This window comes from Lampetra planeri, chromosome 63 (assembly GCF_965212315.1).
Source record: "Lampetra planeri chromosome 63, kcLamPlan1.2.h2, whole genome shotgun sequence".
NCBI lineage: Eukaryota > Metazoa > Chordata > Hyperoartia > Petromyzontiformes > Petromyzontidae > Lampetra > Lampetra planeri.
This window is the reverse complement of record NC_136169.1, coordinates 3,725,448-3,749,748: the sequence shown is the minus strand read 5'-3', so window position 1 is coordinate 3,749,748 and position 24,301 is coordinate 3,725,448. Positions and strand designations below refer to the sequence as shown.

Genomic DNA, 24,301 nt, shown 5'->3' with positions numbered 1-24,301 from the left:
CCACGCTCTCAGATGACGACGGAATTGCAGGCCTGTGTGGGCGAGCCACTGGCCGCCTGAAGAGGGTTGGTGGGCAGCACGGTGATGGGCAGGTCCCAGCTGAGCGTGTCGGCCTGCACGCGCTCGGCCCCCCGCCACAGGCTGCCCTCGGACGCCTCCATGGCGAGCGTGGGGGTGGCCTCCGGCTCGCACGCCACCAGGAACTGGAAATGCAGTCGCCACTTGAGGGTCACTGCAACGGGGGGGGGGGTGCGGTGGGTGGGGTGGTGAGGAGGGGCGAGGAAAACGGGGCAGCTGTTAGCGGGGCGGCGGTGGTGGCGGTGACGGCAGTGCTGACGCGGTGACGGCAGTGCTGAGGCTGAGTTTGTGTGTTCTCTCGCTCTCCACCTGTTCTGAAAGGGTTTTCTCCTCTTCTTGGTTCTTTTGGTAAAGTCACGTATAATGAAAAAAAAAAAAGGGTTTTTAATTATTTTATTATTTCCATTCTACGTGACTTTACCGAAAGAACCAAGAACATGAATCCCTGCAGTCACGAAAGCTTTAAATCGGGTTTTCCCCTGTTTCCTCACATGGCTAAAAACTCCCACAATGCAACCGAATAGCTGACGGCCGAGTGGGGGAGGGCTGGGGGTGGGTGGATGGGAGTGGGTGGGCGTGGGGGGGTGAGTGGGGGAGGGCGGGGGAGGGCGGGCGGGCGTGGGGGGGGTGAGCAGCAGGGGGGGCGGACGTCCTCACCCACGTGGGTGCTGAAGCTGGGCGTGGCATGCAGCGGCACAGGCAGCGCGGCGTGCGTGCGTGCCGTGTGGAGGCACAGCTCGTGGTGGCGCGCGTGCGTCGCCACGGCGGGCGCCTGGGAGGGGCGCCGCCGCAGCGCCGGTGCCACGCTCTCCTCGGCCTGCAGGAGTACGGTGACGCGCAGGCAGCGCACGTCGCCCGCCGAGAAGTCGAAGCTGCAGACGGCGTCCTCGCCCAGGCGGAAGGCGGAGCGCGCCACGCTCAGGCGCCCCACCTTGCCCCACGGGCTCGTGATGTTGAACACGCCTGCGACGGCAACGCGACGATGGTTCACCCCGCTGTGGAGCCTGGGGCGAGTGCCGTTGGCGAGCGGCGCGGGAGGGCGGGCGGGCGGCACCGTGCCCACGCCGCCTTTGCCTCCTTATTGGCGACGTTTACACGGGTACTCATTTGACGCACGAGTCGACCTAGGGGCGGCCCCGGTACCGGTTCAAATACTCAACATTGTTATCGGCCGTGAGTCGGGTCGCCGGGTGCGTCGCGCAGCGCGCTAACAACTCCACTGCCGCCGCTCCCCTACTCTGACGATGCACACACCCACACGTGCTACATCGGTGACAGCATGTGCAGCTCACACCTGTGCTTGTTTTTTATTTACGCTTGTTAACCCAGGAAAGCCCCACGAAGTCTCTACGACTCTTCTTCATGAGGTTCCATCATCAGCATCACGTGCTTGTGTCAACACACATGCACGCACACTGAAAGTGCACCTGGCCTTGCACAGGCGCCGTGGTGACGTCACCGTCACTTAGTGGCGAATGGCGGGTGTTGGTGTGCCAGCGCCTGTGTGTCGGTGTGGATCGGTGTGTGCCTGCGTATGTAGGTGTGTGTCCCTGCGTGTAAACATGTACGTCTGTGTCAGCGTGTGTGTCTGCATCGGTGCCTGCGCGTGTGTCCTCGTGAACGTCCGCGTGCGTGTGCGTGTGCGCACGTCCACATGCGCGTGTCTCACTCTGGTTGCGTTGCGCCGTGGCGACCGTGATCATGTCTGCGGCGAGGTCCAGCAGCCGCCCCTCGCCCCTCTCGCCCGACTCCTGGCCCCCACCTTCCCCGTCCGCCTCGTTGCCGTCGTCGCTGTCCGTGTCGTCGTTGTCGTCGTCCAGGAAGGGGTTTGCTGGGGCCACGGTGTCGTCATCCGGCGACAGGTGGTACTCGGAGAGACCTACGGGCAGGATGTCTGGAGGGTTACGCGCGTCGCTCAAAACGCGTCTTGTTAATATTATTATTTCCCGGTTTATTCCGAGCATGATATCGGCCATCGCACCGTCAAGACAACGCGAGAATCCATTCGAAAGTCTCGCGGAGCGGTGCGACCCTTCGTGTTGGAGAACCGCCACGGAAGTGGCTATGGCAGAGCTACCTCTGAGATCCGCTCAAGTGGGGCGGCACTTCCCACCCGTTCAGTATTGGTTAAAATATCCCCAAAGCTGGACAAAAAATCACCCACAAATGACGCGACTGCGATTATACACAGCAGCAGCAAAAACATCAATATGAACACCTCTAACCCACCCACTACCACGAAAAAATTTCCAGGACTCTCCAGAAAAAAGGGTCTTGCGACTCGGTGAGACTTTCCTGGGATACTGGCGATCGCTCAGTCAGCAGTCTCCCTTCGTGACCCCCGACACGGCAGCTCCCATGCTTAGGGGTTCAATCCTGACCCTGACGCCTGCTGTGTGTTTGGTGTGTGTGTGTGTGTCTCTCTCTCCCCGTGGTCGCGTGGATTTTTCTCCGGGCTCGTCCGGGTTTTCCCGCCACGTTTAGAATGGACATCACGCGTTTTGAGTATTTGCCTGCTGTACATTAAGCACGTGATGATGAGCAACTTTGTTGAGCTATCATTTGCGATAGCCAAGTCGCTTCTGAAAAAGAGCTGTATAGCTCAGTGGGCCTTACCTAGTAAAATAAGTTTAGTTTCAACAGTTTATTTTAGTATCCATCACATGGCGTCATCTGCTCCAACACCATGTGAGACTAGGCTCTAAGGAAAGCTGTCTCGGGTGTGGACCAATCAACTTCAAGGACAGTGCGTACATTATCAGAGTTATGTTTTTTGTTTGCATTACGACTGCAGGTATTGTGGTCTATGCAGACATGACTCCTTGTAAAAAAAGGTGTTAATTTTGTCGCCAGATAAAAGGGTAAAAAAAACAATTATCAAGCTGGCGAGCGTCGAGTCGGCCGGGCGGGCGGGGCAGGTCTCGTACCTTGCAGCACGAGCACGCGGAAGGGCACACGCAGCAGCTTGATGGGCGAGTTGACGCGCTGGCAGCCGACCGTCAGCTTGTAGGCGTACTTCACGGCCTGCCCGCGAAACGACGGCGGAGCGTCCAGCGGGATCGTCTCGCTGTACGTGTCTGCGGACGGGACGGGGAGGAGGGGTGGGCCACGGCGGCGAGATGTTAACCGCTTCGCCTGCTTCTTCGTTCTTTCGGTAAAGTCACGTAGAAGGGAAATAATAAAATAATACAAATAAAACATGATAAAATAATTCTCACGACGTTTCGGCCACAGCGCAAGCAGCCGTCCTCGGGTGAAGAACAGGTCTGTCGGAAAGACAGCGTCTGAATGGGCACCTCCAGGCTTGGCAGCGTATATTTAAGCTGTACATGAGGTCACGGGGTCGATTCCGACCCTCGCCCGTGTATGTTCGGAGTTTGCGTGTTCTCCACGTCGTCGAGTGGATTGTTTTTCGCGGTTTTTCCCCTCCACGTTTAGAAACGTGCGTTTCGAATATTTGGCTGCTATAAATATCAACATGATAAGCCACTTCATTGGGCTATCATTTGTGGCCAGGTCGCTTTTAAAAAAGAGCTGTACAGTCGATCATCGATTATCCGGCAGCTTCGGGGAGAAGGGGGTGCCAGATTTTCATAAATGCCGATATAATCACGAATCATTGTTCCTAAAATAGCCTACTTTTGCGCATTCTTCCATGACACTATGTTTTTCGGTGTTATGTTTTTTTGGTGTATTTTAAGTGTTTATTATGTGAAATTGGCATACATAACCATACAAATACACAAAAATAAATACTATACTTTAAAAAAGTTACTGTATTTACTGTGCCATACTTACCACTCCAATCTCGAAGACTCTGCGTGGGGTGATGTATATACGTGCGGTAGTTTCTTTAAGTTGTTGTATGTAGTGTATAATGCACTGTATATAATATTTAACACTAAAATCAAGCACGTGGTACCAATACCCGGACTGGTTGCAGCCTTTGGAGCGGTTTCGCCGGATCGGCCCGTGACCGCCGGATAATGTTGGAATCCGAATAATCGCGCCCGATAATCAATAATCGATTAGCAACTGTATAGCGCAGTGGGGCCTTACTTGGTGAAATAAAAAACTAACTATATTTCAACGCGGGGTTCAGTAAGGGGACCGCGATCGACGTCAACGACGGCTCGGCTCCTCCCGGGACGTGCAGTGGGCAGGAAAAAAATAATCCAGAACAGTCTCCGAGTGCCACAATGAGGCAGTGCCCGACGTTTGAAATGTCTCCTGCGCATTACTCCGCGCGAGCAGCCTGCGCCCCGCCGGCGAAGGAGCGCTGGCGGTGCAGCCACCCCAATCGTTCTATCGCTTCGGCGTCGAGTACTCACAGGCCTTGCTGTCACCGGGGGCGAGCTGCAGGTCGCAGAAGAGGATCTTGGGAGTTGTGGAGAGGACGCACTGGCCTCTCTCGCCTGCAACAAACGGCACCAGTAGCAGCAGCAGCAGCACCGTCGACTCGCAAAGCTCACTAGACTCTCCACCGCGTGTTTAATGTTTTCCATGTGACTGTGCTCCCCAGGAAAGTCTCATCGTGTTGAATGGGAATTGCTGTTTGTGCCTGCATATGGGGTTTATTGCGTGCGCGTGTGTGTGTGTGTGGCAGAGGTAGTGTCGCGGTTGGTGCGCTGCGCTACGAACTTGGCAACCCGAGTTCTATTCCTGCTAAAGGTACCAACACAAGTGACGATTATCTAAACCGGTCCTGGGCCTCCCCTAGGTCGACTCAGTCTCATGTGAGTACTTGGTGCGGTATGTATATATATCAGCACTGGGGAGACAAAGGCGGTCGGGTGTGGTGCTGGCATTCCACCCCCTGGTGTGCCGTGTTGGCCTTCATAGGTGCTCGCTAATAGCACTTGCCCCAACAGTCTGTTAATAACTATACGGGGGATCTTTGTCTTTGTACACGTGCGTTCATATATATTGGTGAGCAGGAGTGTAGCGGTTAGCGGCGCTGTGATACGAACCCGGCGACCCGAGTTCGATTCTCGCTCATGACTTACTGAACTGGTGCTGGGTCTCTATTAGGTCGACTCAACCTTAACTTAGCCCCTTGTGTGGTGTGTAAACGTCACCACTTTGCGAGTGTGTGTGCGCACACGTGGCTGACCTCGGTTGGGCACGAAGACCGTGTCACTCTCGGCCTGCACGTCTGGCCCCGCTGTCGGCGTCGGTGGCAGCGCCACGCGGCTCTCGCTGGCGTGGAACTGGCAGTGGATCTGAGCGCTGGCCCACGCCAGCGTCTCACTGGGCAAAGGCGGCAGCAGCAGCACAGGCAAACGCAACCATCACCAGGGGGAAGCCTCGGCCACGGGAGGGAAACAACGCGCTGTGACCTCCTTGAGGATCCAGGTTCGTCGAACCTGTGTTCGGCCACCTGTGTTCAGATTATACGCCGGCTGGGACTCTCACCCACCAGCTGGGGCTCTTACTCACCATCTGAACCTATCGCCAGCTAAATCTTTCATTCACCAGGTGAATCTCGAACCCAACAGCTGGGGCTCTTACTCACCATCTGAACCTCTCACCAGCTAAATCTTTCATTCACCAGCTGGGTGGTCTCTCACTCCAGCTGAATCTCACACTCACCAGGTGAATCTCGAACTCACCAGCTGATCCACTCACCAGCTGGGGCTCTTACTCACCATCCGAACCTCTCACCAGCTAAATCTTTCATTCACCAGCTGGGTGGTCTCTCACTCACAAGCTGAGTCTCACACTCACCAAGTGAATCTCGAATTCTCCAGCTGGGGCTCTTACTCACCATCTGAATCTCTCACCAGCTAAATCTTTCATTCACCAGCTGGGTGGTCTCTCACTCACAAGCTGAATCTCACACTCACCAGGTGAATCTCGAACCCACCAGCTGGGCTATTACTCACCATCTGAACCTCTCCCCAGCTAAATCTTTCATTCACCAGCTGGGTGGTCTCTCACTCACAAGCTGAATCTCACACTCACCAGGTGAATCTCGAACCCAACAGCTGGGGCTCTTACCATCTGAATATCTCACCAGCTAAATCTTTCATTCACCAGCTGGGTGGTCTCTCACTCACAAGCTGAATCTCACACTCACCAGGTGAATCCCGAACAAACCAGCTGGGGCTCTTACTCACCATCTGAATCTCTCACCAGCTAAATCTTTCATTCACCAGCTGGGTGGTCTCTCACTCACAAGCTGAATCTCACACTCACCAGGTGAATCTCGAACCCAGCAGCTGATCCACTCACCAGCTGGCAGAGGTGGCGTGAGGCCCCATGGGGTTGGTGAAGGTGACAAGGCACTCCAGGGTCTCCCCGGCCAGGAACACGGGCCCGCGTGTAATCTTCGCCACCACCTCGATCATCGTCTCAGCCTTGACACACAGTGAACACACAATTACTCGCCCCGTGTCCAATCGGCGTTGTTTCTTGCTGTCGTGGTCTCACCTGATGACGATTGCTTGTGTTGTGATCGAAACGTCGTGATCTGTTAGTTTTTCTACTCTACGTGACTTTACCGACAGAACCAAAGAGTATGGGTTCCTGCAGTCACGAAAGCTTCAAATCACGATCGTCTTTAAACTCTACGGGGAAGTTCGACCTCTTTATGCCCCGGGCCCCTTGCTACTGATCTAAGTTGTCTTGTGATTGTTGTTGTTGTTTGACTTGAATCCCACTGGGATTTTTGCACACAGCGTTGGTGTACGGTTTTTTTTCTGCAATATTTTGCTGTCTTTTCTTGGATTTTCTGTTTGCACTTAATCACATATTCACTTTAAGATGTTTTTTTGTTCATGTTTTTGTTTTTTGTTTGTTGCGGTTGCACCCGATTCAAGAGCCGAATGGCTCACAGAGCTATACCTAATACATGAAACTTGAACTTGACGCACCCCCCACCCCTTCCGCCTTTCATCTCTCGCGCCTTTCCTTTTTAAGCCCCGCCCCCTTCTTCCGTAGGCCCCTCCCCTTCGTCTTGAGCCCCCACCCCCCCCCCCGGCTTCCGGTTTCACGCGAGAATATCAGTTTGAAATCCCATTCTTTGGTTCTTTCGGTAAAGTCGCGTAGTTAGAAATAAAATAAATTACGTTTCGATCGCAACACAAGCGGCCGTCATCATTGCCTGATGATGACCATCATCTACGTGAGTCAGTGTGTCTATGTCAGTGTGTCTGTGTGAGTTAGTGTGTCTGTGTGAGTCAGTGTGTCTGTGTGAGTTAGTGTGTCTGTGTGAGTCAGTGTGTCTGTGTGAGTTAGTGTGTCTGTGTGAGTCAGTGTGTCTATGTCAGTGTGTCTATGTGAGTCAGTGTGTCTATGTCAGTGTGTCTATGTCAGTGTGTCTGTGTGAGTTAGTGTGTCTGTGTGAGTCAGTGAGTCAGTGAGTCTACATCAGTGTGTCGATGTGAGTCAGTGTGTCGATGTGAGTCAGTGTGTCTATGTGAGTCAGTGTGTCTATGTCAGTGTGTCTGTGTGAGTCAGTGTGTCTATGTGAGTCAGTGTGTCTGTGTGAGTCAGTGTGTCTATGTGAGTCAGTGTGTCTATGTGAGTCAGTGTGTCTGTGTGAGTCAGTGTGTCTGTGTGAGTCAGTGTGTTTGTCAGTGTGTCTATGTGAGTGTGTCTGGGTGAGTCAGTGTGTCTGGGTGAGTCAGTGTGTCTGGGTGAGTCAGTGTGTCTGTGTGAGTCAGTGTGTCTATGCGAGTCAGTGTGACTGTGTGAGTCAGTGAATCGATTCGTGTACAGTACAAGTCAGTGTCTTCTATGCGAGCTAAGCGAGTACTGTATAAGTTCGTGCCGAGCCCTGCTCACCCAAAAGTGGCCCCCGCAATGCGGACAGAAGCAGCGGCTGACAGAATCCGGCGTAAACCAAAACAACAAACAACAACAATAAACAACAACAAACAACAACAGCAGCGTGAGTACAGCCGAAGGCCGCCGCCGCCGTCTCCTTCTGACGCGGTAGCAAATTGCCCGCGCGGGTGGTCCCCGGTTACCAAGGCGACTTCCTGCGACGTCATCAAAATCCTAGCCTCTGATTGGCTGAACCCTTCCAGATTGCCCAGCTGGAGAGGAGGGGGGGGGGACGTGGAGACTCAGGAGACCGCGGACATTTGCCCGTTGTTGAAACGACGGCGGTCGCCGCGATACGATATCGCGATATCGCGTCATAGCGATATCGCGATACAGCGATACGGCGATACCGCGCCCTGTCACGATACAAGGCTACGATAATCGTTTCACTAAAATATCCCGGGTTGTTCTATTTGATGAGCGCTGTTCACTTTTACGATGTTTTTTTTGTGGTTGTTGCGTTTCAACGCATTTGCAAGCTGCCAATAAGGGGCCGTCCATAAATGACGTCACGCGATTTTGGAAGATTTTTGACCCCCCCCCCTTAGTCATACGACGTCACAAAAACTCAGACCCCCCCCCCCCTCAAATATGACGTCACAAAGCTCTGCCACCCCCCCCCCAAAAAACATGCTTCAAATCGCTTTAAACTATTGTCATTGTAGTGCGTATTTAATGTGGCGCTGCACTCTGATGTTGTAGAAGACATTTATTAAAAAGTATATTTAGTTAAGTAGAACGTGTTGTCTATATTTATTTAAAGTTTCGCATTTTGATGTGACGTCACATTTCTCACCCCCCCCCCCTCCCTGTCATCACACATCGTCACAAATGTCTGAATCCCCCCCCGCCCCCACAGGTGCGTGACGTCATTTATGGACGGCCCCTAAGCTTAATTGGGGGATTGTGTGCCACTCCACACGATGTTCGTTTTGGCGATGCGAAGAATGGTGTACATTTAAAATATTCACGATTTAAAAAATATGGTCATCTGTCGAGCCGGTTTAAATGAATTGGCTAAACGTCAAAATCACGTTAACATCACACACTCGAAGGAGACGTTATCTTCAGAATACGTTTTTTTTTAATTCGATTTATCCAAAACGCCCACAAACCCACAATCATTTGCCAACTCAACGAAATTTCAAGTTGATTCTCAAGGTTTCATTCACCCTTACGCTTGCGACACACCCCCCGGGTTTATGAAAATTCCACACCACAAAACTACGCTGCGACTTATAGTTAAGGTTTCGTCAGAGACGAGCGACGTAAAAAATCGTTGCTTGGCTCGAAATTACAAAGCTAGCCGATTCAAATGCCGGCCCAAGGAACCACTCATTGTCGATTTGTAGCCTCCAACACAGAAATGTGCTATGTTGATGACTGGCCGAGCACCAATTGGGTCGATAGAAAGCCGTCCCTTGGTGTGGACCAATCAGTTTCAAGGACAATGCATGTATTATCATAGTGTGTTTTGTTTGCATTTCGACTGCAAGTATTTTGGTTAATGCAGACATGAATCCTCGTAAAAAAGGTTTCAGTTTTGTTGCCAGAAAAAAAGGGGAAAAACCCTATTATTATATTTTGGAACTGGCAAAGGAGGTCTAATGATGGTTCAGGACTCCTTTAACTTGAATGGATGTTTAGAAAATGCACAAAAAACTGCTTGGGAGATGACGTTTCGTCTGAAAATGTCTGGATATTTATTAGTAGTATTATGACTGCCCCGAATTTTGGGCCTTAAGATGCTTGACGCAGTTTCAAGCGAAACGTCGACCCCGAATCTAACCTCGCCGCTGCCAGATGGGGACATGACGATTGTCCACAGTGGCGGGTGCGGAAACGATCGCAACAATCGGCGCGTCGTTCAGGTCGCACTCGTCACACACACGCACGGCGCTTGCCACGAATCAAACGCAACACCTTGGGGGCTCATCTCGCACAAGAAGCGTAAACCGTCATCACGCGAACTCCAGTCATTCCTCGTTGGCGGCGGCTTTTGGCCAAACGTCGAACAGAGACGGTGGTCAGCGCATCGCGCGGCGCTTTCAGGCGTGCATCTGCGGCCGTCTGGACCGCTCTTCCTTCCGATGTTAGGAGGCTACTGCAGCTGTGCACTTTAAAATCGGAATTGAAAACTCACTTCTTTAGAACTGCTTTTTTGGCGACGGAAGCTGCAAAAGAAGTTCAACAAACATACATTGAACAATTTAAAGCTTTCGTGACTGCAGGGATTCATATTCTTTTTTCTTTCGGTAAAGTCACGAAGGGAAACAATAAAATAATTAAAATTAAACAATTCTCACGACGTTTCGATTGCAATACAAGATGTGAAAACCACAGCAAGAAATTTTTTGAAAAAAGTGGCGTTTTTTTTTTTGCTGTGGTTTTCACACCTGATGATGATTTCTTGTGTTGCAATCGAAACGTCGTGAGAATTTTATCGTTTGATTTTTATTATTTTATTATTTCCCTTCTACCTTACTTTACCGAAAGAACCAATAATATATATTGAACACTTGTGCACCACGTGACAATGTAATGCTTGGCCGTGTCGGGTGGTGGAGGGTCTCAACAACAACAAAAACTCGGTCACATCATCACGTAGCCTAACCCGAAAATGAATCATGAATTGTAATTATGGCTGCGAAAACCTGACACGTCTTAGACCCGTTACAGGTGGAGCTCTTAATAAATATTACAGCTATAAGCAACAGGGCCAGAATGCCGTTGGATTATGGCAGGCAGAGATCCTTTAATCTTGACGAGTCTCTCCCTTGCCTGGTTCAGGGTGCTCTCTTTCACAAATTTGTCATCGAAAAGATTGAGGCAGCACTCTCCGTGGGTAATGCTGCTGGGCACGTTAGCTTTCTCCGCCAGGCTCGATGGATTCCCGATAAAGAAGTGGTTGAGTTCCCTTCTCTGCATGCACTCAATGAGGAAGTCCATCAGCTGGTGCAGGCGCTCGTGCAGGTCCTCCGGCGTGTTCGGCCTCTGCGCGAGCAGGTGGAGGGAGGCCGTCTTCAGGTGGTACGAGCAGATTCCACTCGCGAACTGCGACGTCTCCTCCAGCCGAGGGTCGTGCTCCCGCAGGTACTTGAGGATCTTCAGGGCCTTCAGGTGGCAGGAGCTTTGATGCTGCCTGAGGATATTTTTCTCGAAGACCGAGAACGACAGCCTCCAGAGATGCGGGTCTGGGGATGTCTTCAAGGGTTTGGCCACCGCGTAGAGATCTCCCTCGATTTTGATCGCTGGGACCAGGTCCACGCAGATATCAACACCGGGGCTAATATTTAAAATGAGCGTACGGGCTGGATAGTTGCCTACAAACTTTATAAAAAAAATTAACTTGTTTTCTTTGACTGCTCTGTCTGCTAATGACTGGAACCACTGATATATTTTTGATGGCATCAGGTATCCATCGCTGGTAAAGTCATTTTCAAATGAGTGAGAGGGACTTGATACTCTCCAATTTGTTGCTTGCAGTTGAGTTAGTGGTTGTCGCTGCTCAGCTTTTATTTTACGATAGCCACTGTAATGTGAGGTCATGGGGATAAACTTGAATTCCGGGTGAGAGAGAACGATCAAAAAATCCAGCTCCATATCCCCCTTCACTTTGAGTCCTTCGTACGAGCTGCCGGTCCGAACAATGTCATGTTGAATCGAGGGATCTATGTCTGGCCGCAGAATGCTTCTCATCCCCGCCAGGAGTGTTCGAACCTCGCGTTCTGCAGTGTCGATGTGGGAAGCGAGCAGCCGAGGTGGAAACTCAACCTCTTTGCTGTAGAACCGATCGAGTTCAATGCTGGACGCCATCATTGGAGTTCACTGCAAACACAAGGAACGTTATGATCACAGCGGACTTTTACCTTTGGTGACGTTTACTGCCAAGAAGCATTTCATATCATCGAGCTTGTCTACCCAGGGAAAAAGCCTCGCGACATTATTTCAGGAGGGTCCTGCCATCTTTTTTTACAGTAGGGTGTGTAGTTGCCGCTGTGTGTAATCTTAATTGAATAATCTGCAGGTAATTTTGTTTTGGCATTGAGATGCTGAAACAATACGTAGAACAACAAATAAAAAAAAATTGTTACAAAAAATATATCTTTGCCTTTACCGAAAGACCCAATGAATATGAATTCCTGCAGTCACGAAAGCTTTAAGTCAATACCAGGTACATTGCATGCGGCCTTTTTTGTTTGTTTTCACCATGGGAGGAAACCGGAAAACTTGGAGCAAACCCACCAGCTCGACACACCGAGTGCAAGGCATCATCAAGTCCGCATTGACCACACGTGCTCGTGGCAAAAACATGCAAACAAATATGGTCTAATAATAACCAACGCATTGTCTTTGAAACTGAATGGCCTACACCAGAGGCAGCCTTCTTCATGGCCTTTGTCTCACCACCAGCGTGAGACCAGAGAACAACGTCAAAGGGCGAAAACTCCAAGGCCAATGCAAATATCAAAGCACAAAAAAGCTGGGGTTGAGCACTGATAAGCAGTTACACAAACCCCACGACTGTATAACCGATGAGCGTCATATATGAGGCATTGCATCTCATCCTCGCACGTTTTAGTTGCACATTTTAGGCAGCATCTGTTGTTGGAAAGACGGGAAGGACCCCATTGCAGGAATGTGGAATGTCCACTGGCACTTGTTCAACGACCCCATGCACCCACTGCAGAGCATGGGAGGTCTGCCCCCTGGTCAATGGATGAACGTGTCCTTAGGGGCCATCCATAAATGACGTTACGCGATTTTTGACGATTTTTGACCCCCCCCCCCTCGTCACACGGCGTCACAAAAAGTCAGACCCCCCCCCCCTCAAATATGACGTCACAAAGCTCTGCCCCCCCCCCTCCCGAAAATAAAACATGCTTAAAATCTTGATTTAAAGCTTTCGTGACTGCAGGGATTCGTATTCTTGGTTCTTTCGGTAAAGTCACGTAGAAGGGAAATAATAAAATTGTATTAAAAAAAATTCCCTTCGATTTTAAGCATATTCTTGGTTCTTTCGGTAAAGTCACGTATAAGGGAAATAATAAAATAAAATAAAAACTTATTTTCTATTTCCCTTCTATGTGCCTTTACCGAGAGAACCAAGAATATGCTTAAAATCTTTTAAACCATTTTTATTGTAGTGCGTATTTAATGTGCCGCTGCACTCTGTTGTAGGATAAAACATTTATTAAAGTAATATTTAAAAATACTTGTTTTAAAAACACGCTTTAACGAAATGTACCGTACGAGTAATGGCAGAACTCCACGACTCTAGGAAGTGGCCCCGAGGCTTGGCATAACGTAAGGTTGCCATGGTGATTTACAGCCAACGTCAGTTGAGCGTGGATAATTAGACCCAAGCCGAAACATAACATATAAAAAACGAATGTTTAAAAAAAAAGTTTTTGATAGAATATAGTATTGTCATCAGTAAGACATAAGTATACGAAGTTTTCAGTCGATACCACATTGGGAAGTGGGTTAAAATTGAGTTGCAAGATTTGAGGATACGACAACAACAGATGGAGTTAATAGAAAGCGTGTAAAAATATCGATTCAAATATTATTTGTTATGATAGAATATAGTATTGTCATCAGTATGACATAAGTATACCAAGTTTGCACGATTACCACGTTGAGAAATGGGTTAAAATTGAGTTACAAGATTTGAGGATACGACATCAACGGATTGTGTAAATAGAAAGCGTGTAAAAATATTGTTTATAATATTTTTTTCATGATAGAATATAGTATTGTCATCAGTAAGATATAAGTACACCAAGTTTGCAGTCGATACCACATTGGGAAGTGGGTTAAAATAGAGATTTGAGGATACAACGACGACAACAACAGACAGAGTGAGTTAATAGAAAGCATGTAAAAATATCGTTTAAAATATCATTTTTTTTATGATACATAGTATTTTCATCAGTATAACATAAGTATGCGAAGTTTGCAGTCGATACCACATTGGGAAGTGGGTAAAAAAAATTAGATTTGAGGGTACGACAACAACAGCAACAGAGTGAGTTAAATAAAAGCGTGTAATAAAAATATTAATAAAAGAAGTACAAACCTCGGTCGTCCAGTCTGTCCAGTCGGGGCACACGGGAGAATGTTTTACTCGGCGTTTGATGTCGGTGGTGGCAGCACAGGCGTCTTAAATACACACAAAGACAAAGGTCCCCCGTGTAGCCTTAACAGACTGTAGGGCCAAGTGCTGTTCGCGAGCACCTATGAAGGCCGGCACGACAACACGAAAAAGTGGGTGGCCAACACCACGCCCGGCCGCCTTTGTCTCCCCAGTGGCGATGTTTACTACACACCGCACCAGGTACTCATTTGAGGCCGAGTGACACGTACACATACACAAAGACAAAAATCACCCATGTAGCCTTAACAGACTGTAGTGCTGTTGGCGAGCACCTAAGAAGGCCGGCACGGCAACACGAGGGGGTGGGTGGCCAACACCACGCCCGGCCGCCTTTGTCTCCCCAGCGACGATGTTTACGCACCGCACCAGGTACACATTTGAGGCTGAGTCGACACGTACACGCACAGCGAGAGACATCCACTGCTGGATATTCTGTCGGTGACTGGGAAGCAACTCACCTCGTGTCGCCGCACCTGAAACCACGTGGAGGCTGTGACGCGACCCCCAGGACGTCGCTGCTTTATAACCCGGCCGCGTCGTGCTGCGTCACGTGACGGGGTCACTTCCAGGCAACGTCAGCAACTGTTGCTCGGAAATCGGTCACTTGACGTGCAGAACGCGACGCGCCCATTGGGTGAAAGCCACGGGTTTGCGTGTGAACGGCGATGGGGGTGACTGACGTTCACGTTCAGTGAACGCGTGGTGAAGTCATAGGGGCCGTCCGTGAATGACGTTACGCACTTCCGGGGGGGGAGGGGTCAGACATTTGTGACTATGTGTGACGAGGGGGGAGGGGTTGAGAAGTGTGACGTCACTTCAAAATGCGCGACTTTAAATAAATAAATATAGACAACACGTACTACTTAAATAGACTTTTTAATAAAAAAATTATCCTACATCAGAGTGCAGCGGCACATTAAATACGCGCTACAATGACAATAGTATAAAGCGATTTGCAGCTTGTTTTTATATCTTTTTGGGGGGGGGGCAGAGCTTTGTGATGTAATATTTGAGGGGGTAAAAAATCGTCCAAAATCGCGTGACGTCGTTTATGGAAGGCCCCATAGGCGCAGCTGTGCCGAATAACCCCGTTGCAAGGCACGGTCTAATGCAGATCACTCCGTGTGTCTCTGTGTCTGTGTGTTCCAACTCCGTGTGTGTCTTTGTCTTTGTGTTGGAACTCTGTGTGTCTCTGTGTCTGTGTGTTGCAACTCCGTGTGGCTCCGTGTCTGTGTGTCTGTTGCAACTCCATGTGTGTCTGTGTGTTGCAAATCCATGTGTCTCTGTCTGTGTGTAGAGGGTAGCGCTACTGAACCCGGCAACCCGAGTTCGATTCCCACTCACGGCCACCAACACCGGGTGGGGTCGCGCCGTTGGTATGTCCACACTTCCCGGTTGAAGCCCTTCTTTGCCCCTCGCGTCGGTTCGTCATCCCCTAAAGTTGCCTTATCGGTGTCTGATGTGTCCGGCGTGCCGTTCCCCTTGCCTGTTCAACCTCCGAAGGCGCCTGTTGTGCCTCCCACAGGCTCGGCGACCTTGAGCCAACCTGACGCAAGGGATCCTGCACCGGACGGGCCTCCACCAGCGGCGAGGGATGTCGATCCCACGGCTCTTCCAACCCTGCCGGGATTGCAGTCGGAGAGGGCCCCTATTCTCGCGAAGGATGGGTCGTCGTCCCGTACCAGATCCAAGTCCCTTCCCTTCCGTTGATTGCTACCGTTTTTATTGTTGTGTATTGTTCTTTATTCCGATTGTCCGTTACGGTGTTACTGTTGCTCGCATTGTTGTCTCGTCTTGATTTAGCCGGGACGTCTTTTACACCGGGGTGGGGGGGGGGGTGTGATGAGAGCGTATGTGGGGTTTCGCTGCCCCAGCCCCTAAGCCAATCAGGTGACACGAAACATGGGGGGCAGGTTCTAAGGGCGGAGCCGGGGGGCATTAAGGGAGGAGTATTATCTGGAAGGTTCTTAAGGGGTGTGGCGAAGGGCGGAGTCAGGGTGACGTGGCGGGGGATATAAGGGGGAGCCGGAAGGGGCTCGGGGTCAGTTGGTGAGAGCTGGAAGCTGGGCCACGTCGGGAGTCTCCGCGAGCCATCGGCCACGTGGCGACGCGGAGACGGCTCCCAGCGCGCCATCTGCCAGCGGTGCGCGGGAGCGGTACGTCAGATCTGCGACGTGCCACGGAGTGATCGAAGAAATAAAGAGACGGAGACACATTCCTTTCCCTTCGACCCGTTTTTATTACACAAGTATATAACAATGTCGACTCACTACCAAGTTTATAACAATGTTGACTCACAACCAAGGGGCCGTCCATAAATGACGTCACGCGATTTTGGACGATTTTAGAACCCCGCCACCTCCCTTCGTCACATGGCGTCACAAAAAGTCAGACCCCCCCCTCAAATATGATGTCACAAAACATGCTTCAAATCGCTTTAAACTATTGTCATTGTAGTGCGTATTTAATGTGGCACGGCACTCTGTTGTAGGAGAAAACATTTATCAAAAGTATATTTAATTAAGTAGAAGGTGTTGTCTATATTTATTTAAAGTTGCGCATTTTGATGTGACGTCACATTTCTCAACCCCCCCCCCCCCCCTCAGTTGCGTGACGTCATTTATGGACGGCCCCCAAGTATATAAGAATGTTGACTCACTACCAAGTTTATAAAACTCGGGTTTGTCCGGGGGCGCCTGCGGGACTCGTCACAACCATTTACAGCCTTCGGCCAGGAAACTCACCAAAATGTTTTCACATGAACGACGCATTCACGCAAGCACCCGATGCTCCGTTTTTAAGTTTTAAAATGAAACATCTTTGAAATGTATTACGCTTTGAATTAGATACTTTTTTATTTGTTCATTAAACACTTATATAATTTTATATCTGGAAGATTTCATTGAAAAGGACATTTTGTGTGAATTTTATCTCGTCGTTAATAGATGGCCTTGCTGGGGGTTCGGTTCGATGCGGACTTTCACCTGTTTGGGATTGCGGGATCGAGATAAGGCGACATAGCGCTGCTGGCCATGCGAGAAGACCGCCCGCCGTCTGCAGATCGATTCCAACGTAATCGAATGTCTGTCCCTGCGCCTCCGTCGTTCATGCAGGGGGCGCGTAGGTTTGCAGCGCCCCCTGCATGAAAACGACGGGAAGTGCAGCGTTCATCATATTCATCACAGATAAAGTTGGGCATTTATATTATTAAAATAAAATACCTGGGTTCAGTTACTGACTCTGGGTACCTATTAAAATTCAGGGGTGGGGAACCTTTTTTTCTGCCAAGGGCCATTAGATATTTATAACATCCTTCGCGGGCCATACAAAATCAAATTTACGTTGCTATGCAAAAAGCTCCTAGATTTATTGAATTTCGAGTCGTGTGGTTGCCTTTGCAGGGCCAGACCAAATTATTTTGTGGGACCTATACAGCCCTCGGGCCGGACGTTCCCCACCCCTGATGGGAGATGCAGATGTTCTCTTTATTCCCAAGTCGAGGCTTCCATCTATGGGTGACCCAGATTTGTCCCCGTGTAGCCCACCCCCCCCCCCAGGCTATTGTGGAACTCTCTTCCACGAGACATCAGGGAACTCTCTAGAGTCTGTGGACGTTTTAAAAAATGCATCTTAAAACCTATTTATACGCTTAAGCTTACTAAACGTATAGCTTATTTAGTAAATTAGATTTCAAAATGTATGTATAATATTCCTTTTTATGCTGAGTGTCTGCTGCTGCTGTATCCTGTACAGCCCTTTGAAATCCTTGATGAAAAAAGTGAAATATATGCGATTCTATCAGTGAGTGTGTCTACGTGTTAGTCAGTCTATAAGTCAGTGTGTCTGTGTGAGTCAGTTTGTCTATGAGTCAATGTGTCTATGTGAGTGTGTGTGTCTATGAGTCAGTGTGTCTATGTGAGTGAGTGTGTCTACGTGAGTCAGTGTGTCTGTCAGTGTGTCTATGTGAGTGAGTGTGTCTATGTGAGTCAGTGTACAGTACAAGTCAGTGTCTTCTATGCGAGCTAAGCGAGTACTGTAGAAGTTTGTGCCGAGCCATGCTCACCAAAAAGTGTCCCCCGCAGTGTGGACAGAAGGAGCGGTTGACAGCATCCAGAGTAAACCAAAACAAAAACAACCAAACAAACAACAACAAACAACCAAACAACAACAGCCGCCGCCATCTTCTTCTGACGCGGTAGAAAATTGCCCGCGGACATTTGCCGGGTTTAGAAACGACGGCGGTCGCCGCAATACGATATCGCCGTGATGCGATATCTCGTTACAGTGATATACTGGTGCCACAATTATGGCACCAGGGCCAGCATGCTGTTGGATTACGGCAGGCAGAGAGCGTTTAATCCTGACGAGTCTCTCCCTCGCCTGGCTCAGGGTGCTCTGATTCATAAAAGTGCCATCGAAGAGATTGAGGCAGCGCTCTCCATGGGTAATGCTGCTGGGCACTTGCGCGTTCCTTGCCAGGCTCGATGGATTCCCTATAAAGAAGTGGTTGAGTTCCCTTCTCTGCATGCACTCAAGGAGGAAGTCCATCAGCTGGTGGAGGCACTCGTGCAGGCCCTCCAGCGTGTTTGGCCTCTGCTCGAGCAGGTGGAGGGAGGCCGTCTTCAGGTGGTACGAGCAGATTCCACTCGCGAACTGAGACGTCTCCTCCAGCCGAGAGTCGTGCTCCCGCAGGTACTTGAGGATCTTCAGGGCATTCAGGTGGAAGGAGCTTTGATGCCGGCTGAGGATGTTTCTCTCGAAGATGGAGAACGACAGCCTCCAGAGATGTGGGTCTGAGGATATCTTCAAGGGTTTGGCCACCACGTAGAGGTCTCCGTCAATTTTGATCGCTGGGACCAGGTCCACGCAGATTTCAACACCGGGGCTAATATTTAAAATGAGCGTACGGGCTGGATAGTTACCTACAAACTTTTTAACAAATTTAGACCTGTTTTCATTGACTGCTCTGTCTGCTAATGACTGGAACCACTGATATATTTTTGATGGTATCAGGTATCCATTGCTGGTGAAGTCATTTTCAAATGAGTGAAAAGGACTTTCTGATCTCCAAAAACTTGTTGCTTGCAGTTGAGATAGTGGTTGTCGCTCAGCTTTTATTTTACGATAGCCACTGTAATGTGAGGTCATGGGGATAAACTTGAATTCCGGGTGAGAGAGAACGATCATAAAATCCAGCTCCATATCCCCCTTCACTTTGAGTCCTTCATACGAGCTGCCGGTCCGAACAATGTCATATTGAATCGAGGGATCTATGTTTTCCCGCTGAATGCTTCTCATCCCCGCCAGGAGTGTTCGAACCTCGCGTTCTGCAGTGTCGATGTGGGAAGCGAGCAGCCGAGGTGGAAACTCAACCTCTTTGCTGTAGAACCGATCGAGTTCAATGCTGGACGCCATCATTGGAGTTCACTGCAAACACAAGGAACGTTATGATCACAGCGGACTTTTACCTTTGGTGACGTTTACTGCCAAGAAGCATTTCATATCATCGTGCTTGTCTACCCAGGGAAAAAGCCTCGCGACATTATTTCAGGAGGGTCCTGCCATCTTTTTTTACAGTAGGGTGTGTAGTTGCCGCTGTGTGTAATCTTAATTGAATAATCTGCAGGTAATTTTGTTTTGGCATTGAGATGCTGAAACAATACGTAGAACAACAAATAAAAAAAAATTGTTACAAAAAATATATCTTTGACTTTACCGAAAGACCCAATGAATATGAATTCCTGCAGTCACGAAAGCTTTAAGTCAATACCAGGTACATTGCATGCGGCCTTTTTGTTTGTTTTCGCCGTAGGAGGAAACCGGAAAACTTGGAGCAAACCCACCAGCTCGACACACCGATTGCAAGGCATCATCAAGTCCGCATTGACCGCGCGTGCTCGTGGCAAAAACATGCAAACTAACATGCTCTGATAATAACCCACGCATTGTCTTTGAAACTGAATGGCCTACACCAGAGGCAGCCTTCTTCATGGCCTTTGTCTCACCCCCAGCGTGAGACCAGAGAACAACGTCAAAGGGCGAAAACTCCAAGGCCAATGCAAATATTAAAGCACGAATAGCTGGGGTTGAGCACTGATAAGCAGTTACACAAACCCCAGACTATATAACCGATGAGCGTCATATATGAGGCATTGAATCTCATCCTCGCACGTTTTAGTTGCACATTTTAGGCAGCATCTGTTGTTGGAAATACGGGATGGACCCCATCGCAGGAATGTGGAATGTCCACTGGCACTTGTTCAACAACGAATACCGCCCTAAACCCCACGCACCCACTGCAGAGCATGGCAGGTCTGCCCCCTGGTCAATGGATGAACGTGTTCTTAGGGTCCGTCCATAAATGACGTTACGCGATTTTTGACCCCCCCCCCCCTCGTCACACGGCGTCACAAAAAGTCAGACCCCCCCCTCAAATATGACGTCACAAAGCTCTGCCCCCCCCCCCCCCCAATAAAACCTGCTTAAAATCTTGATTTAAAGCTTTCGTGACTGCTGGGATTCATATTCTTGGTTCTTTCGGTAAAGTCACGTAGAAGCGAAATAATAAAATACTATTTTTAAAAATATTTTTTTTTATTTCCCTTCGATTTTAAGCATATTCTTGGTTCTTTCGGTAAAGTCATGTATAAGGAAAATAAAAAAATAATAAAAAAATATCTTTGTTTAATTTCCCTTCTATGTGCCTTTACCGAGAGAACCAAGAATATGCTTAAAATCTTTTAAACTATTTTAATTGTAGTGCTATTTAATGTGCCGCTGCATTCTGTTGTAGGAGAAAACATTTATTAAAGTAATATTTAAAAATACTTGTTTTAAAAACACGCTTTAATGAAATGCACCGTACGAGTAATGGCAGAACTCCACGACTCAAGGAAGTGGCCCCGAGGCTTGGCATAACGTAAGGTTTCCGTGGTGATTTACAGCCAACGACAGTTGAGCATGGACAATTAGACCCAAGCCGAAACATAACAAACAAAAAATAATGTTTAGAATTTTTTGTTTCATGATAGAATATGGTATTGTCATCAGTATGACTTAAGTATACCAAGTTTGCACGATTACCACATTGAGAAGTGGGTTAAACTTGAGTTACAAGATTTGAGGATACGACAACAACAGAGTGAGTTAATAGAAAGCGTGAAGAAATATCGTTTAAAAAGATTATTTTTTTATTTTTTATGATATAATATAGTATTGTCATCAGTATAACATAAGTATACCAAGTTTGCAGTCGATTCCACATTGGGAAGTGGGTAAAAAATTGATTTGTGGGTACGACAACAACAACGACAACAGACAGAGTGAGTTAAATAAAAGCGTGTAATAAAAATAATAATTAAATAAGTACAAACCTCGGTCGTCCAGTCCGTCCAGTCGGGGCACACGGGAGGATGTTTTACTCGGTGATTGATGTCGGTGGTGGCAGGGCAGGAGTCTGAAACACACACAAAGACAAAAATCCCCCGTGTAGCCTTAACAGACTGTAGGGGCAAGTGCTGTTAGCGAGCACCTATGAAGGCCGGCACAGCAACACGGAGGGGGTGGGTGGCCAACACCACGCCCGGCCGCATTTGTCTCCCCAGCGACGATGTTTATGCACCGCACCAGGTACTCATTTGAGGCCGAGTGACACGTACACACACACAAAGACAAAGGTCCCCCGTGTAGCATTAACGGACTGTAGGGGCAAGTGCTGTTAGCGAGCACCTATGAAGGCCGGCACGGCAACACGACAAAGTGGGTGGGCAACACCCCCCCTTCCGCCTTTGTCTCCCTAGTGACGATGTTTACGCACCGCACCAGGTACACATTTGAGGCTGAGTCGACACGTACACGCACAGTGAGAGACATCCACTGCTGGATATTCTGTCGGTGACTGGGAAGCAACTCACCTCGTGTCACCGCACCTGAAACCACGTGGAGGCTGTGACGCGACCTCCAGGACGTCGCTGCTTTATAACCCGGCCGCGTCGTGCTGCGTCACCTGACGGGGTCACTTCCAGGCAACGTCAGCAACTGTTGCTCGGAAATCGGTCACTTGACGTGCAGAACGCGACGCGCCCATTTGGAGAAAGCCACGGGTGTGTGTGTGAACGGCGATGGGGGGTGACGTTCACGTTCAGTGAACGCGTGGTGAAGTCATAGGGGCCGTCCGTGAATGACGTCACGCACCTCCGGGGGGGGGGGGGGGTCAGACATTTGTGACGATGTGTGACGAGGGGGGAGGGGTTTGAGAAATGAGACGTCACATCAAAATGGGCGACTTTAACTAAATAAATATAGACAACACGTACTACTTAAATAGACTTTTTAATAAAAAAATTCTCCTACATCAGAGTGCAGCGCCACATTAAATACGCGCTACCATAACAATAGTATAAAGCGATTTGAAGCTTGTTTCATATTTTTTTAGGGGGGGGGGCAGAGCTTTGTGACGTAATATTTGAGGGGGTCAAAAATCGTCCAAAATCGCGTTACGTCGTTTATGGAAGGCCCCATAGGCGCAGCTGTGTCGAATAACCCCGTTGCAAGGCACGGTCTAATGCAGATCACTCCGTGTGTCTCTGTGTCTGTGTGTTCCAACTCCGTGTGTGTCTTTGTCTTTGTGTTGGAACTCCGTGTGTCTCTGTGTCTGTGTGTTGCAACTCCACGTGGCTCTGTGTCTGTGTGTCTGTTGCAACTCCATGTGTGTCTGTGTGTTGCAAATCCATGTGTCTCTGTCTGTGTGTAGCGGGTAGCGCTACTGAACCCGGCAACCCGAGTTCGATTCCCACTCACGGCCACCAACACTGGGTGGGGTCGCGCCGTTGGTATGTCCACACTTCCCGGTTGAAGCCCTTCTTTGCCCCTCGCGTCGGTTCGTCATCCCCTAAAGTTGCCTTATCGGTGTCTGATGTGTCCGGCGTGCCGTTCCCCTTGCCTGTTCAACCTCCAAAGGCGCCTGTTGTGCCTCCCACAGGCTCGGCGACCTTGAGCCAACCTGACGCAAGGGATCCTGCACCGGACGGGCCTCCACCAGCGGCGAGGGATGTCGATCCCACGGCTCTTCCAACCCTGCCGGGATTGCAGTCGGAGAGGGCCCCTATTCTCGCGAAGGATGGGTCGTCGTCCCGTACCAGATCCAAGTCCCTTCCCTTCCGTTGATTGCTACCGTTTGTATTGTTGTGTATTGTTCTTTATTCCGATTGTCCGTTACGGTGTTACTGTTGCTCGCATTGTTGTCTCGTCTTGATTTAGCCGGGACGGCTAGTCTTTTACACCGGGGTGGGGGGGGGGTGTGATGAGAGCGTATGTGGGGTTTCGCTGCCCCAGCCCCTAAGCCAATCAGGTGACACGAAGCATGGGGGGCAGGTTCTAAGGGCGGAGCCGGGGGGCATTAAGGGAGGAGTATTATCTGGAAGGTTCTTAAGGGGTGTGGCGAAGGGCGGAGTCAGGGTGACGTGGAAGGGGGATATAAGGGGGAGCCGGAAGGGGCTCGGGGTCAGTTGGTGAGAGCTGGAAGCTGGGCCACGTCGGGAGTCTCCGCGAGCCATCGGCCACGTGGCGACGCGGAGACGGCTCCCAGCGCGCCATCTGCTAGCGGTGCGCGGGAGCGGTGCGTCAGATCTGTGACGTGCCACGGAGTGATCGAAGAAATAAAGAGACGGAGACACATTCCTTTGTCTTCGACCCGTTTTTATTACACAAGTATATAACAATGTTGACTCACAACCAAGGGGCCGTCCATAAATGACGTCACGCGATTTTGGACGATTTTAGAACCCCCCCACCCTCCCTTCGTCACACGGTGTCACAAAAAGTCAGACCCCCCCCCCTCAAATATGATGTCACAAAACATGCTTCAAATCGCTTTAAACTATTGTCATTGTAGTGCGTATTTAATGTGGCGCGGCACTCTGATGTTGTAGGAGAAAACATTTATCAAAAAGTATATTTAATTAAGTAGAAGGTGTTGTCTATATTTATTTAAAGTTGCGCATTTTGATGTGACGTCACATTTCTCAAACCCCCCCCCCCCCCTCAGGTGCGTGATGTCATTTATGGACGGCCCCCAAGTATATAAGAATGTTGACTCACTACCAAGTTTATAAAACTCAGGTTTGTCCGTGGGCGCCTGCGGGACTCCTCACAACCATTTACGGCCTTCGGCCAGGAAAGTCACAAAAATGTTTTCACATGAACGACGCATTCACGCAAGCACCCGATGCTCCG

At 49.5% G+C, this 24,301-nt stretch overlaps 3 protein-coding genes across 3 annotated transcripts; all 3 read right to left on the bottom strand.

Annotated features, from left to right (window-relative positions):
* LOC144736770 (RAB6A-GEF complex partner protein 2-like) lies at positions 1 to 8,044 on the bottom strand. Its single transcript, XM_078619386.1, has 8 exons — positions 7,867 to 8,044; positions 6,313 to 6,437; positions 5,192 to 5,328; positions 4,410 to 4,493; positions 3,006 to 3,155; positions 1,748 to 1,957; positions 736 to 1,041; positions 1 to 232 (listed from the first exon to the last, which is right to left on the bottom strand). Exons 2-8 carry the CDS (start codon positions 6,426 to 6,428, stop codon positions 9 to 11), a joined length of 1,227 nt encoding a protein of 408 aa, XP_078475512.1. The 5' UTR covers positions 6,429 to 6,437; positions 7,867 to 8,044; the 3' UTR covers positions 1 to 8.
* Positions 8,045 to 8,974: 930 nt separating this feature from the next.
* Positions 8,975 to 14,816, bottom strand: LOC144736781 (inositol 1,4,5-trisphosphate receptor-interacting protein-like). Its single transcript, XM_078619397.1, has 3 exons — positions 14,527 to 14,816; positions 13,991 to 14,073; positions 8,975 to 11,736 (listed from the first exon to the last, which is right to left on the bottom strand). Exon 3 carries the CDS (start codon positions 11,725 to 11,727, stop codon positions 10,597 to 10,599), a length of 1,131 nt encoding a protein of 376 aa, XP_078475523.1. The 5' UTR covers positions 11,728 to 11,736; positions 13,991 to 14,073; positions 14,527 to 14,816; the 3' UTR covers positions 8,975 to 10,596.
* Positions 14,817 to 16,287: 1,471 nt separating this feature from the next.
* Positions 16,288 to 22,290, bottom strand: LOC144736780 (inositol 1,4,5-trisphosphate receptor-interacting protein-like). Its single transcript, XM_078619396.1, has 3 exons — positions 21,982 to 22,290; positions 21,442 to 21,524; positions 16,288 to 19,495 (listed from the first exon to the last, which is right to left on the bottom strand). Exon 3 carries the CDS (start codon positions 19,484 to 19,486, stop codon positions 18,128 to 18,130), a length of 1,359 nt encoding a protein of 452 aa, XP_078475522.1. The 5' UTR covers positions 19,487 to 19,495; positions 21,442 to 21,524; positions 21,982 to 22,290; the 3' UTR covers positions 16,288 to 18,127.
* Between the last annotated feature and the right edge of the window lie 2,011 nt (positions 22,291 to 24,301).

Excerpts from the sequence above, each read along its gene's own strand:
- LOC144736780 (XM_078619396.1), bottom strand. The coding sequence starts at position 19,486 with ATGATGGCGTCCAGCATTGAACTCGATCGGTTCTACAGCAAAGAGGTT.
- LOC144736781 (XM_078619397.1), bottom strand. The coding sequence starts at position 11,727 with ATGATGGCGTCCAGCATTGAACTCGATCGGTTCTACAGCAAAGAGGTT.
- LOC144736770 (XM_078619386.1), bottom strand. The coding sequence starts at position 6,428 with ATGATCGAGGTGGTGGCGAAGATTACACGCGGGCCCGTGTTCCTGGCC. Across the intron at positions 3,156-4,409 it reads CCCCGGTGACAGCAAGGCCT|ACACGTACAGCGAGACGATC; the intron begins GTGAGTACTCGA and ends TCCCGTCCGCAG. Across the intron at positions 1,958-3,005 it reads CCGCGTGCTCGTGCTGCAAG|GTCTCTCCGAGTACCACCTG; the intron begins GTACGAGACCTG and ends TCCTGCCCGTAG.